Below are 15,501 nucleotides of genomic sequence, written 5' to 3'. Positions count from 1 at the left end.
GGAAGAGTCAAGTGTAGTTGTGAGGTTTTGAGGTTGCAAGGCCTGAAAGAAAGTGGTAATGGTGTTGGAAAGAAGAACAGGAAAAGGGAATGCTTTGAGGGGAATGATGAGAGTGGTTTTTGATGTTTTGAGTGTAAGGTAATAGTGGCACATTAAGATGGGGATCGTGTTGGAGGCATTAGATTAGTTACCATATTAAGTGCTGGGAATATAACAGTGAGCAAACAGACAATGTCCTTGCCTTTGGGGAGCTTGTGTTTTACTGGGAAAGACATAATAATGTGAATAAAACACTACGTGTAGCATGCTCAATAGTGGTAAGTGCTAAAGGGGAAAATAAATAAGAGAGATACATGTTTTGGGGATGGGGTTGAGATTTTAAATAGGGCAACCAAAGAAGGCCTCGTCAAGAAGGTGACTTTAAGAAAGAGTGGAAGGAAGTGAGGGAGCTGTCTTGGGGACCAGCAAATATGTGCCTAACGTGTTCAAGGAATAGCAAAGAGCTGAGGCAGAGAATAGTTGGAGATGAGGTCAGAGGGATCATGGGGTAGAGGTGTGGGTCAGGGAGGGCCTGTGTTTCAGTCAGTATTGGAGTTTTAGCTCTGATGGAGGTGGAAAGCCTTGGAGGATTTGGAGCAGAGAATTTGACATGATATGACTTACATTTCATAGACTCACTCTGCTGTGTTGGGAACAGACTGGAAGGGTGTGAGCATAGAAACAGGGAGACCCCTTACGAGGCTGTTGTCTATATTCAGGTGAGAGATGATGGAGCCTAAACTCGGGTGGTGGCCGTGGTGGCCACAAAGATAGAATTGATAGGGTGAGCTAACAGATGTGATGGTGGTGGTGGTCGTGGTGGTGTGTGTGTGTGAGGTGGGGGGAGGGAGAGAGGGCAGGGAGGAAGGGAAGGAAGGAGGGATTGATTGATAACGGTAACAGGATTTTTTGCCCGAGTAACCAGTAGAATGGAAATAGTTTGTTCTGTTCCTGTTAACTAAATAAAAAGGTACTTTTGGATGAACCACCTTAGGCAAACAAAGTTCCCAGTAACACCTATGCCTTTAAGAATGTTTGTAATAGGTCTCTAAAATGATATGTCTCTGGTCATATTTTATAACGAAAGAAGCTTATTGGCAAGCCTTGTCAAGAACTCCCTGTGGAAATATCAATTGCTTTTCTTGGCTCCAAGGTATTTCCTGAACAGTGTATTATACTGTGTCCCAAGTGTGCCATTAAGGGATTTGAAAGTTTGCTAAAACATGTGTGGCAAGTGAGTCCTGTCACTTAAGCCCAGCCAGAGGAGCCAAAAAATGAAAAGCAGCTCGTAGGTGGACTTTGTGACATGCGTTAGCTCTGAATCGGAGGCTCAGGTAGGAGGATAGGCAGGGCGTTACGCCCCATCCCGCGCACAAAGCCTTTCAGCTGACCCTGTTGTAAACAGCCCATTCAGCAGAAATGGCTTGTAGACATAGGTATGTGTAAATCTTTTGGAAAAACTCCATTATAGCAAGTTGATAGCAACCCTCTGCCCTGGGGGAATGTAATAGAATTTATTCACTTGGAATAGAACTTTCCAGTGCTAATATGGACGTGCTCTTTTTATAAGAGGTGATATAGCACTTTTCAAAGATGGCTTTTATGTTTAAGGAAGGGTTTTTCATTATCAGTCAACAGGAAAACTATGAAATGTTTCACGCTTGGAGTTTGGGTAAGCTAGCATGATGAAAATGTTTCTTGGCATTTTTATTTAGGATTCCGCTGGAATTGTTTCATTACAGGAATTCTTTCTGTTGTTCCCCAGTTTTGAAATACATTATATTAATTATAAAAGGAAGGGAAAGAAACATCGAATCAATATCAAACAGTTTATGAAGTGACTAGTTTCTTGGTTCTGGTGACTTTGAGTTGCACTTTGCAGTTGATGTACTTTATAGCTCGGTGCAGATGTTTTCCACCCCCTTTCTGAGGGATGGATTAGTACTTTCACAACTCTGCAGCAATCAGGAAATGCCCAGATCTGGGCCTTTTCTCTTTTTTTATCAGGCATTCACAATTTTTCTTGCCAAAACTATTGTTTTCAAATTGGGGAATGGTGAACTTTATGTTTACATTTGAGTTTACATTGAAACTGGAGTTGTAATATTGATTGGGTGATTGATTGATTGATTGAAAGAGTGTGTGCGTGAGCTGGGGAGGGGCAGAGGGAGAGGGAGAGAGAATCTTAAGCAGACTCCACGCCCAGTGCAGAGCCCGATGCGGGGCTCCATCCCACAACCATGAGGTTATGGCCTGAGCTGAAATCAAAGAGTCAGATGCTTAACCCACGGAGCCACCCGGGGGCCCCCAAACAGGAGCTGTCATTTAGATATGAAGGCTTAGAATTATTTAAAAATTTTTAAATATTTATTTTTGAGAGAGAGGGAGAGAGAGAGAGGGAGAGCACAAGTTGGGGAGAGGCCGAGGGGGGGTGGGCAGAGGATCCGAAGCTGGCTCTGCGCTGACAGCAGAGAGCCCGATGTGGGGCTCAAACTTGAACTGTGAGATCATGAGCTGAACTGAAGTCGGATGCTTAGCCAACTGAGCCATTCCAGGCGCCACTAGAGTTATTTTAGAAAAGTGCATTTATTTAAATGTCTTCCAATTTTATTCATTTGCATTTGGGTCTGTATTTGTATTTTCTTTTTATGGTGATTAAGTTTCAATTGTGGTAAAGTAACTGGTGACTTTTTCCTGGCTTCCAGACAGTGTGTTAATGGAGGGCAGTGCAGTCTTGTGCAGTGTCGTTTAGATAGGCATCTGAATTTCGCTGGTTCTTGCTGCTTGGTAGTTATTTTATTCACTTCTTGTCATTTTTTTTTTTTTTTTAGAACGCTTCTTTTATAATTGATTTAAGCCTTTCTCATTCTCTTCAGAAGAAAGGAAACCAATATTTATTGAGCATGTTTTAAACGCCAAGCGTTTTGGTAGCCTCTGGGGAATATAAGAAATGAATGTGGCGTGGTTTGCTGTCTGGTGGAAAAGCTAAATATGCAAACAAATAAATGGAATATAGCCTGATCAAGAAATCTTACAAATGAAAGAATAGTTAAGGAATAACAGCGAAGCAAAGCAAGGGTTTAAGAAAATTTCTTAAGAGAGGGAGGTTACCCACAGAAGCATTCACAGAAGAGCTGGATCTTGAATTTTGGGTATTTTCTGGCAGGCAAAAGATGTAGAGGCATTTCCTGCAGTGGATGTTAGTGGTAGGAGCTACGTGTGCAAAGCTCACTCTGAATCTGTTGGCGGGAAATCTCCCATGGGAGTGAGTGTCCAAGACTAAGGATACTGGACACAGAGCCCTAGATCTGTGTGCATGTCACAGCTTTGCCATTTAGAGCTGTGGGACTGTGACATGTCTGACCCTGTTTTTGCCCTCTGAGATAGACATAGTTACTGTCCTGTGTATCACCCAGGGTCATTGTGGGGATCAAATCAGTTAATATGTGAAATGCACAGGGAAGATTGTGCATTAAGAAAATGACAAATGACAATAAAAGCCTTAGTGTTTAGCATATTCATAAGTATTTAAATTCTCTCTGCTTCACTAACTCCTGTTCCTTGTTGAACCCCCTTTATGTGAGTCTTTTCTCAGGGCTCTATTCTCCACTTCTCTTGTCAGTTGACACTTGGTTGGTCCTGGGGCAGCTTTGGTTAATTGTCAGTCCCCTGTGTTTAATTTCTTCCAGTACACTCTTCCCATCCCCACACCTACATTTCCAGCTGCCATCTGGATGTCCTCACCACCTTGGACATTTTGGGTGTAAAGGCTAAATTTGTTTTTCCCTTAAACAAATATTAAGCTCCAGACACCTGTCCCAAGAGCTTTTCATAAATTACCTCAGTTCCATAATAACCTTCTAATACTGGATACTCTTGTCCTCATTTTAAAGATAAAAAAAAACCCAAATAACCATCCTGAGATTCAAAGAGATTAAATAGTCTCTTAAACACTGAGAACAAACTGAGGGTTGATGGGGGCTGGGGGAGAGGGGAAAGTGGGTGATGGGCATTGAGGAGGGCACCTGTTGGGATGAGCACTGGGTGTTGTCTGGAAGCCAATTTGACAATACATTATATTTAATATTAAAAAAAGAGATTAAATAACTTTCCCAAAGTGGTATAGCTAGTAAGTGGCAGAGTGTGATGTGAACCCAGTAGTGTTGACTAGAGTTCCTGCTTTTAACCACTTTTCCTGACTTCCCCACTTCACAAACTTTATGGTAAAGACCCGCCTCATTTGATTGGCATTTAGGGCTTTTCATGTATGCTTTTTCATCCTTCTTTCTCACTCTTACATACACTGTCACCATTACTTGCCTTTACTAATGGAAAATTGCACCTTCTTATCTCCTTGCTTTTGCATAAATGTCCTTTCCCAGTGTAGTATTGTCTTTTTCCATGGGTTCACCTGTCAAATCTGGAGGGAGGCAGGACAACATATTGTAATAAGCCTGCACAGGAGTTGAATGGGTCTGTTTTCTACTTTGCTGCACGGTTCTGATGTGTTCTACAAAAGGCTGGACAGTTTCCATTCAGACCAGCAGTATAGTGCTGTACATTCTTGCTAATAACATTTGATATTGTCCGGATTTTCAGTTTTTGCCTACCTGTGGCTTTGTAGTGACATCTCATTGTGGTTGGTTTTTTTTTTTTTAATTTTTTAAAATGTTAATTTATTTTTGAGGGAAACAGAGACAGAGCATGAGCAGGGGAGGGGCAGAGAGAGGGGAGACACAGAATCCGAAGCAGGCTCCAGGCTCTGAGTTGTCAGCACAGAGCCCGACGCAGGGCTTGAACACAAGGACCGTGAGATCATGACCTGAGTTGGACACTTAACAGACTGAGCCACCCAGGCACCCCTCTGATGACTAATGAGGCTGAGCACCTTTCCATCTTTACTGGCTGGTTAGCATTTCTGTCTTGTAAAGTGCCTTTAAGCCTTTTCCCCATTTCTCTGTTGGATTTTCTGTCTTTCATTGATCTGTAGGAGCTTTTTATGTTCTGGATATGAGCGTATCTATGGCTTATCTTTAACAAATATTTTTAGTGTTATCTTAGAATAGAAGGAAAAATTTTATTTTACTGGAGTTTAATTTGTCATTATTTTTTAAGGCAGTGCTTTTGTGTCTGTCTAGTATGTATTTCCCTATATATTTTCTCAGGTAGTGTTTCCTAAAATTCTGCCAGTCTTTTATAGTAGCTTCTTCCTTAGTCATTTTCTACTTACATAATTGCATAGGGTCTCTGATTTGGCAGACATTCTTGTGTTCGAAGTAGGGGGATTCTACAAAGTGTTTTGCCATTCCTTTGCTAAACAGGGCTTATGTTCCTCTTAAAGTACAGAAGTCATGATGCACCCATCCTCTTTTCTAAAAGGTGTGTCTCCTTCTCTCTTGTGTCTCTGAACTCAAGATTCTGGGCTTAGGCCTGTTCCTTTCCTTTCAATAGTAAGCTTCTCATAGGCTTCCCTTAATTTCATTCTAAGAGTTATCAGGCCTCCTCCCTGGTACTGCTGAAGAGGCCAGATTACTGCTGTCCGTCTCCCAGAGCATAAGGATTATAGCCTGATGGAGAAAGGGGATCGTCTGGTTCTGTCATCACACTGCCACACCATTCTGTCACCCAATTTTACATCCCAAAAGGAGACGATAGGTAGATGACAGACTTACCCTTGGTCAAGCTGACTGCAGGGTATCTCTGACAAATATTTCTGTGTGCATGTGTGTGCGCATTTGTGTTTGGGAAGGAGGGTTTCAGGAATTCAAAATTAAAAAGTATTGTAGAGTGCTGTTGTTTCTTGAGCATTTTTAGTAGCTTCAAGTGACACTTTTATTTCAGAGCCATATGCCCCAGTTGATATCTGCCTGTATTTTCCTTGTTTATTTTTGTTAGCAGGGTTTATGTGATGCTCATCCTACCCTGTTCATGGAACAAGACAGAGAGAGAAAAAGTTCTGTGTGACCCAGTGATTTGCTTCCCTCACTGATCCGTTTCTGTCCTGTCCTCCAGAGACTAGACTAAACCTCCAAGGGAGAATAACCCCAGTTGCAGCATGCACTGGGAGTAAGACGTACAGTCAGCTGCCTCACCCTCGGGTCTGTGGAGGAACCCAGAGGAGTTTTTAAAGTCCTCAGTTCACCAGGTCAGTGATATATCCATTTTCTTCAGGGCCCCCCTCTTTCACTCTGAGCCCAGAGCTCCAAAATATTCATCAGCCTGGACTGGTGGCCTTCAGCACCAGACCCTTGACTCTCCCTACCTGTGCTTTCTTACAGAGTTTTTTCTGTCTACTTAGATGTGTATTTTTCTGTGGAGGAAGGGTTTACAGCTTTCATCGGATTCTCAGAGGGATCTGCTAAAGGTCAAAGCTGAAAACCACTGAGTTGGACTTTTCAACATTTTCAAGGTCAATCCCACAGAAGAAGTGCTCTTACTTTACAGATCTAAGGAAAATTGGGCTACTGGTTTCTGACCCACATACTCGTGTGTCTGGAAACCACTGTGAAAGTTCTTTTGCATCCTGATCATATTTTATACTCATTTTTTCAACCCATTTACCCATCTGTTTGGTGATCAAATATGGAGCACCTAGAATGATTCTGCAAGTTGCTATAGAATATACAAAGATATGTAAGATACAACTGGTAAGCATGTGAGGTAATGGATCATGCTAATCATATATGTACGTAGCACTAACATAGTGAAGAAATGGCAAAGTGCCATAGAGGTACATATAAATTGCTTTGAGACTTCGAAACAGGGAGAGATTACTCTTGCCTGGGGCAGGTAGTGGGGAGGAACTGGGGAGACTGTGCAGTGGACTCTGGCTTGTAGAAAACCAAGCCAACTGGACGAAGCCTTGGGAGACAGATTTAGATATGTGGAGATGTTAGATGCAGTGTGCCACCTCCTGTTCTTTGTCCACTCAAATGAGATTGGGCATACCCTGTGTCAGGCCTAGCCATGCTCACTTCACGGAGTTTTACAGTTTATCAGAGAAGGTAGACTCCGAACAAGTTCTTTCCTAATCAGCTGCTGTATTCATTCAATGAACATATATCTGAGTGGCTACGAATTGCTCTTCTCAACTCTTGCAATATAGCAGTGAATAAAATAGCCTCTGTGCTCATGAAACCTACATTTTAGTTGGGAGACAGGAAGTACCTAAGCATGTAATATATTGCCAAGTAGGGATAAGTACAGTGATGAAAAATAAAGCAGGGTAAGAGGATAGAGTAATGACAGCCAGGTGGGGCTGTTTCAGTTAACGTGATCGGGGAAGGCCTCTCTAAGAGAAGGACATTTGAGGAGAGATGTGAACAAAACGAAGAGATTGAGACCTAAGAATAGCTGGGCACAGAGTTTTCTAGGTTGAGGGAATGGCAATGCAAAAACCTCGGGATGGATGGTTTTAGTGTTCTGGGAATAGCAAGAAGATCTCTAGGATTGGAGTGTAATTTGCAAGGAAGAAGTTATAGAAAATGAGACTGGAACAGTAACAGGGGCCTGGTTTGACAAGGCCTTGTGGCGTGATAATGGAATGGTGTTGGAAGCCATTGGGAGAATGACATGATCTGATTTATGTTTTAAATTTTTTTAAATGTTTGTTTATTTTTTGGGAGAGAGAGAGAGAGCAAGTGAGGGAGAGGCAGAGAGAGAGAGAGGGAGACACAGAATCCACAGCAGGTTCCAGGCTCCAAGCTGTCAGCACAGAGCCCGATGTGGAGTTTGAACGCATGAGCCGTGAGATCATGACCTGAGCTGAAGTCGGACGCTCAGCCGACGAAGCCACCCAGGAGCCCCCTGATTTATGTTTTAAAAGCATCACTGTAACTGCTTTGGTCCAAAACGGAAATCAGGAGACTGGTTATCACAGTAGTTCAGCAAGGAGATAAAGGTTGCTTGTGCAGTGACAGTGTAAATGTCAAGAAGAGATATTTGAAAGGAAGGACCAGCGAGCTCTTCTGATGGATTGGATGTGGGGCATGAGAGGAAGGTGACATGGTCTGGTGCCATCTGCTGAGACAGCAAATGCTGGGAGAGGAGTGGGTTCTAGTGGGGACCAAGGGTTGGCTTTCTCATTTCAGGTGCCAACAAATATCCAAAGGAAGGTGTCAGGTAGGCAATTGGATAGGAGTCTGGCATTCAGGGGAAAGGTTGAGGCTAGGCATTTAATTTCGGGAGTTATTAGCATATAGAGAGGTTTAAAGCCATGAGACTGGATGAAATCACCTGGGGAGTGAGTGTAAATGGATCCTGTCCCTAGTGTTGTTTAACGTGCTCCTCTGATCCCTGTTTCAGGTCAGATTCAAGGTCAGTTTGGGGGAAAAATACTTTATGGATAATGGTTTGTATTTACAATTATAATCCATCAGGAAGCACTATGGTTCTTTCTCTTTTTAAGATATTTATATTGATTAGTCAGTACAGGTATTGCTACTCTGGTTCATTTATCATAAAACTCCATCCCCATCAGGTTATGACTTAATTGGTGTCAGCAACCTTTCCTAAATCCATTATTTCAATAGGGATGGCAAAATGTGATATTGAACGTCTTTCCTTCCTTCTTAACTAGCTGAAACTCTTCAGTCAAGAAGAACTTTACTTCATCAATTATTTGGTTAACCTGAGGTAGGTTGTACAGGAAAGGGGATAAATGCTTAAGGTTGACCAGTGAGAGCTTTTTCATGGTGATTCCTGAGTTTTTTAGATAAGATCCTAGTAGCCTTTGATAGCTTCCTTATTTTCCTGGTATGACAAGATGTTCCAGGTTCATCTTATCTATTTTCTGCTCCAGACTTGAATTAGCCATTTCTCTAAGGGTCCTGCAACCCTCACTCTTAACCAGAGTGTGATATGGAGTAGTTTTAGAGCGTCTTTTTTATCCTGTGGTCTTATGATCTTTAAAAAAAAAAATTTTTTTTAATGTTTATTCATTTTTGAGAGATGGAGAAAGACAGAGCACGAGTGGGGGAGGGGCAGAGAGAGAGGGAGACACAGAATCCGAAGCAGGCTCCGGGCTCTGAGCTGTCAGCACAGAGCCCAAGCCGGGACTCAAACCCATCGACTGGGGGGTCATGACCTGAGCTGAAGTTGACGCTTAACTGCCTGAGTCACCCAGGCGCCCCAATCTTTTACATTTTTAAAGAATGTATTTCTGTTCTTTCATGTGCTGGTATAACAAAATAGAATAAAAATACTTCTAAATACAGGATATTAATTTATATTTTTACTACATATTTTCGAATGACTTGATTCATGAAGTCCTGCCTCTGTACAACATTTTTGATACAGTAACTCAAAAGTAAATTTAGTGCCTAAAATACTAATTCTTAAATGTAGCTAATCTAAACCATGGAGATTGTCATAAAGTCAGAACCAGGCTCTGGTTTTAAAATGTGCTATACAATCAGGCTTGGCATACTGTGATGATTGCTTTCCCCTGATCTCCTCTTCGCATTGACTTTTATTTGAACCTTTTACTTTTGAGCCAAAGCATAATCCTTTCTTTTTCTTATGGATCATTAGTTTTATTTATTTTTTAATATGAAATTTATTGTCAGATTGGTTTCCATACAACACCCAGTGCTCATCCCAACAGGTGCCCTCCTCAATACCCATCTCCCACCCCCCATCAACCCTCAGTTTGTTCTCAGTTTTTAAGAGTCGACCCTATGACTCAGCAATAGCACTAGGAATTTACCCAAGGGATACAGGAGTGCTGATGCATAGGGGCACGTGTACCCCAATGTTTATAGCAGCACTTTCAACAATAGCCAAATTATGGAAAGAGCCTAAATGTCCATCAACTGATGAATGGATAAAGAAATTGTGGTTCATATACACAATGGAATACTACGTGGCACTGAGAAAGAATGAAATATGGACTTTTGTAGCAACGTGGATGGAACTGGAGAGTGTAATGCTAAGTGAAATAAGCCATACAGAGAAAGACAGATATCATATGTTTTCACTCTTATGTGGATCCTGAGAAACTTAACAGAAGACCATGGGGGAGGGGAAGGAGAAAAAAAAAGAGGGAGCAAACCATAAAAGCATAATTCTTAATAGCAGAATCATGGCAATTACAGAATTGTTATGTTTTGCACACACACACACACACACACACACACACACATGCATATGGAAAAAGACTACTTTTCGTTGTAGGATAGTTAAGCATTCAAATTTGATAATGTCAGAATTCTGATTCCCCTTGTAAGATTTTCTTCATGGCCTGTGGGAACCAAATCCTTTGTGAAACCATTAGTGGCAGAAATAAATACATAATGGAAACCAAAAGCACGGACTCTTAGCTTAACATCTTTCCAGAAGACTATATGCTACCAGCGAGTCTAACTCTAGCACGCCAGTCATTCTCTCTCTCTGAGAGAAATTATGTGTGGGAATGGTGCAGAAAAAACAATAGATCAGTGGTCCTGTTGTAGCCACCATGCTTTAGACACAGAGTGTGCGCATATACCTCCTGCCTGTGCTTTGGGCTGTTCTGACAATGCTCAAGGGTGTAAATTCTTTGAGGATGGCCAGGGGCAGATCTTCCCGTTACTGAATTTGCCAGACACAGATGTCAAGTTCTTTTTCTTCTCTAACTTGTCAGCAAATTCTGTTTTTTGAATGATCTACGTTGGGTCAGGTGTGAAAACCGGACTTATGTGATAAGCGGAGTTGGGTTTATGATTGTATTTTAATTTAAAGACCTAACTATGGCTTTACTCTTATGTTCTCATGCAGTAAGAGGCCTAAGGGGATCTTTTTAGAGATTTCTGGCCTAACCAGCTGATTTTTTTTCTTTTACTATCTAAGAAAAGGAACCTTCAAACTTCTCATAATGAAAGAATGAACAAATGGATGAATGAAAGAATGAACAAATGATTGAATGAATCTGACAACAGTCAAAACATGGCAAGAGTTGAAAGAAAATTTCATTAAATATATTCAGAAATTGGGAATCAAGAAAATGCTATTAAAGGGCACAATTTTACTCTGGAAAATTATTGCTTACACGTTTTTCTGTTACCGCATTTTCTTGAAGTCACTTTTTTAAAAACTTGGGAATATATTCTTAGAATCTTTATTCTGATTGTGAATACCTTTGTAGTATTTTACTTTGATTTTCTGGCTGAATATAATATTCATTGTCTGGGGATGGTTATGTTGTTAATTGGAATCTGTGACATGAAAATGTTTTGGGAAAGATTTCTTTTAATAGCTTTCTCTGCCTTGTGTAAAACAGAGACCCCTTATTAATATGATCTTCGTGTGGTCTAATTCAGATGTTAATCTGGCTTGTTGAAGGCAGGCATCTAACTTGAAACTTTAAGTTTAAACTCAGAAAAATATTAGACCTCTCAAATATAAACACATTGAGAAACTGCTACAGAAATCCATAGAAATCAAATGCCATAGAAATCACTGTTATGTGACAAATTCATTAAGTGGATTAGTATCTGGACTCTTCTTCTGTTTGCTTTACTCCTTTTCTTTTTTTTGAAAATATTGTCATATAATGCTTCCTTAGTTCTATAAATATCCATCAGTTGTGTGCTTTGTATACTGATTTCAAGCCTCAAAATGGAGAATTAAGAGCTTACGTTTTGTATGAGAACATTTACAAACTCTTATTTACAGTTAATTTTGTTTTTTTCCATTTCACCTTATATTCCTGTGGCTTCATTTGGGAGCACAGTAACATACTATGTTGAGTTCTTTTATCACCTCTGAAGATATTCATTGATCCCTTGTGATGAACCCTTGTGAAGCAGCATAGTCCTTGTGGTATTCAGGGCCTCTGATGAGGAGATGAAAATGTACATCAGAAAAATGAGGAGTAGATGTGACATTAATCTTGGGTACCTTGAGGAGCTGAGTGCCACCCTGGCATTGCTGAATTGATCATTTCCATAAGGTGGTCCGTGTACCTGGAAAATAAATATTTTTTTTCAGGCTACATGGCGAGTGTCCATTGCTTTGAGCTTCTGAATGTGCAGTTTTTTTCCTTCAGAAAGGAAAATGAAAAAAGCTCAATCTGTTATTTCCTGTTCTTCCCTCCAGTGATTTAGTAGAACTTTTCTATTTTCTTCAGGTAATTAAACCAGAGAGCAATGACAAAGAAACAGAAGGTACCGATGAATTAGATCTCCCTGAAGAGCTCTGTGGAAGCCATCTCCCGCAGCAGTCCGTGAAAGGCTATAATGACAGTCCTGATGTCATTATAGAGGCTCAGTTTGATGACAGCGACTCAGAAGATGGACATGGCAACACACAGAATGTTCTGGTTGATGGTGTTCAGAAACTCTCAGTTTGTGTTCATGACAAAGGTGAGTACTGGATTGCTGCCTGACATTTTATTTTACACTAACCTGATTGTTTTCAGTTTTGGGAGTCTCTCTGTGCTACAGACCTAATCACATGGTACATTTGGGACCTTCCCAATTTCTAACCAGTGGCAGCTTTTAGGACAGCTTCTGGCTGCTGGTTCCTGTGGTTAGTGGTTGCTGTTGTCCTTTCCTGATGGGTCTTGGGTTGTATTGATAGCCAACCTTGACATTTCCTGTGATGTGCCCAGTCCACCCCTGTGGCTCATATGAACAGAATTAAACTGATCTTTCAAATCCAAAAAAGCACTTCATTTTGCCCTTCATTTTGCTTTAACTCAGTATCTTTTTGTCATTGGTGGTGGGACCGGATCACCTTAGATTTGATAAGTAGATTATCTTTTCAAAGTGTTTTGATTCTAAACCTTGAAAAAACCCAGTCTTATTGTCTCTAATCAAAATCTAAGCCATGTGTCCTCCGGATGCAGAAGAAAGCAGTTGCAAACACATTGGGGGAGAGCCATGACCAAGGGCCTAGCTGACTCTAGGAGACTAAAGGAAAAGTAGCCCCCCAAATTGGAATATTTTACTGGATGGATGTCTAAGACATTTTAAATACAGGGAGTATATTTTCCAGCCAAATTGAGTTCTGTCTGTACTATGAAATGGAAACGATTGACCTGTCTAGGCCAACTAGATTATGAGGTTGGTTTTGTTTTGTTTTGTTTTGTTTTTTTCATCAGGAAGAGGTTTCTGGCACAGTTCCCTTGAAAGGCTAGAAGAAATGCCAGAAGATTACTAAAAGAGGATGTTTTATGGACACCTTGTGATAGGGACTGGTGAGCGTATCTCACTGACATCCTGAAGTAAGCTGGAGGTGATTTCAGGAAGTGACCGCATAAGGATCACCCTGTCTCTTCACTGCTGATGAGGTAGTGACGTGGGGTGGTGAGCATTTTCTGAAAACATGCCTAGCTTTTTGGTGCCAAATGCTGTTCATTCAGAAGGACTTTCCAACTGTGAAATTCCTTTTGGATGAAGAGACTACTGCAGTGGCCCACCAGGTACACTGACCTGAGGCACCCAGGTTCCTTTTGTTTGGTGGCTTGCTTAGTTAACTAGTGATTTACTGTTCAAGACCCAGCCAATTTCGGTTGGATGTTGTTCCTCGCGATTTCATTCTTCTGGTGTTTTTTCTTTCTTCCTTTAAAACTGGTTGGATGCCGTGACCCTCTTCTGAGAGTGCATTTATATAGTAACGACGTCAGTACTGTGAGTCATGTCCTTTCTGTGAGAAGAGAGGGAAATAACCAGGACTCCAGATAGCTAAATTCTCTGTCAACAAGATCACCAAGGGAGAGAGATACTTGCAGGACAAGGCCAGGCAAAGGAGCACTTGAAAACTTATTTAGTATTTGGTCCAAAACTACTTCATGGAAACCTAGCTCTGGTGATTGGACTTGGCAGACCTCAGGAGCCTCTTTTCCCCTGGGCTCCAAGTTGAAGGGAGAAGAAGCCTTGATTTCTTATTAGTGGTTCGTACCAATACAAAGGCAAGGAAGTGTTGGTGGATGGGAGTGATGACAGAGTTGATGTCAGGGTGGATGCTAATGACCTACTTTGCCCTTTGTTTGGGAAATTCTCATGCCAGACTTGTTCTTGATTTGTCCTCTGTTGTAATTCCCCTCCTTCTCTCTTATAGGTAATTATCACTGAACCCTTTACATGTCTACTGTATGCATGTTTTTTCCTTACTCTTTTTATGGTTTTCCTACCTTACTGTTGTTTATATTGCTTCCTTACTAGGCCTGACTGAGGGAATGGCCTTAATCCTTCCCGCAGTATGTGGTACAAATTTTTCTTTCCTGCTAGCCTCTAAATAGAGAGTTTGTGAAACCACATGGCTGTTTCTCATTTCTTGCCCTCTTGATATTTAGGAAAATGGCAATTTGCTCTTTTAAAAATCACGGTGTTTTTTAGGATATTTCAACCAGCTTCTCTTCTCTGGATAACATAAAATCTGGTTACAGTTAGGATGTTAGTACTTTTTGCACCATTTAAGGTTTTGAAATTTGTTATTGAAACAAACCATAACCTTAAGAACATCATAAACTTTTCCTAAGACTTCTAGAAAGGTTCTTTGCTTTGTGCGTAATTGCAAACGGTTATTAATCTTAGTTCACACTTGTGTTCCAAAGAGCGTTTTTTATTTGTTTATTTTGTTTTAATCTCACGTTTCTTTTATCTAAAACAGACATCACCTGTTGCATGTGTCCACAATGTATAACCCTGTGTGCCCAGGAAACATTCCTGTCTTTGCTGTAACTACCAGTTTCTCTGGTAAGTGCGCAGAGAGCCCGAGGGTCTGCCACAAAAGTCTATTGTTGCATGAAGAAAAAAGTTTCTCTGGGCACCTCAGACCTGACCAGTAGTTTCTTCTAGGAAGACAGCATGGATAGGCATCACCCTCAGCCCCTGAGAGAGAGTGGGCCAATGAGCTGGGCGCCTTTCGTAGGTCCAGCCCCACAGGCTCCCAAGGCTCAGCTTTTGCCGCTTTCCAGACAGCAGTTTTGTTGTCGGCACAGAAATCTGCCATCTGGGTAGAGACTGGGGACAACCCAAATAAATTTTCCTTGTTATCAGATATTTGGGTAATGGTTGCCTGGTTAGCAAACTCCAAAGAATAAAAATCATGATGGCCAAGTGATACCATAGCTCTGCATCTTTCATCCTCAGGAATTTGAAGAGCAGTTTTGGCCTCTGACTCTTCGTGCTCACGACCTCATCAGGTGTGATGTACATTTCCTGTCCTCTGTCCTTGCTGGGTCTGCCCGAGATCTTGTTCAGTTTTCTGGTCTGGAGACAAGCCTCTACCAGTACCCTGATGACTGAACATGGGCTTGAATGTAGAGCCAGTGACCCTTTCACTTGTCTTCTATCTCCTGGCCACCCCCAGCTCTTTTCTGGAGGAAGAATCTGCATGGAATCCTTGATCCCTTTTGAGAGTTGAATCTTACTACTCCTTCTGGGGCCTGCCCCAGTTGGCTTCGGGATCAGGATGAGACCTTTTTTCTCACTTAAGTTTCGTCTCCTTACCCTTTGGGTAAGAAAAGAGGACCCATAT

General features: G+C 41.4%; 1 protein-coding gene across 5 annotated transcripts in view; it reads left to right on the top strand.

Annotated features, from left to right (window-relative positions):
- DIS3L2 (DIS3 like 3'-5' exoribonuclease 2) overlaps positions 1 to 15,501 on the top strand; it is a 351,293-nt gene that overhangs the window by 113,780 nt on the left and 222,012 nt on the right. For 3 of the 5 annotated variants that reach the window (XM_047083241.1, XM_047083242.1, XM_047083240.1), the window contains exon 6: positions 12,146 to 12,380. In XM_047083241.1, the coding sequence (XP_046939197.1) occupies positions 12,146 to 12,380 (235 nt within the window). Of the gene's footprint in view, positions 1 to 1,682; positions 1,712 to 12,145; positions 12,381 to 13,185; positions 13,310 to 14,631; positions 14,718 to 15,501 lie in introns of those variants that run through there. The other 2 variants (XM_047083243.1, XM_047083244.1) reach the window with 2 other exon arrangements.

The sequence above is a fragment of the Lynx rufus genome, unplaced genomic scaffold, assembly GCF_022079265.1.
Source record: "Lynx rufus isolate CCGP_SWC_20201006 ecotype Redwood Valley unplaced genomic scaffold, mLynRuf1.p SCAF_2, whole genome shotgun sequence".
NCBI classification, from domain to species: domain Eukaryota; kingdom Metazoa; phylum Chordata; class Mammalia; order Carnivora; family Felidae; genus Lynx; species Lynx rufus.
The sequence above is the reverse complement of the archived record's forward strand: the minus strand, read 5'-3'. Positions and strand labels throughout refer to the sequence as shown.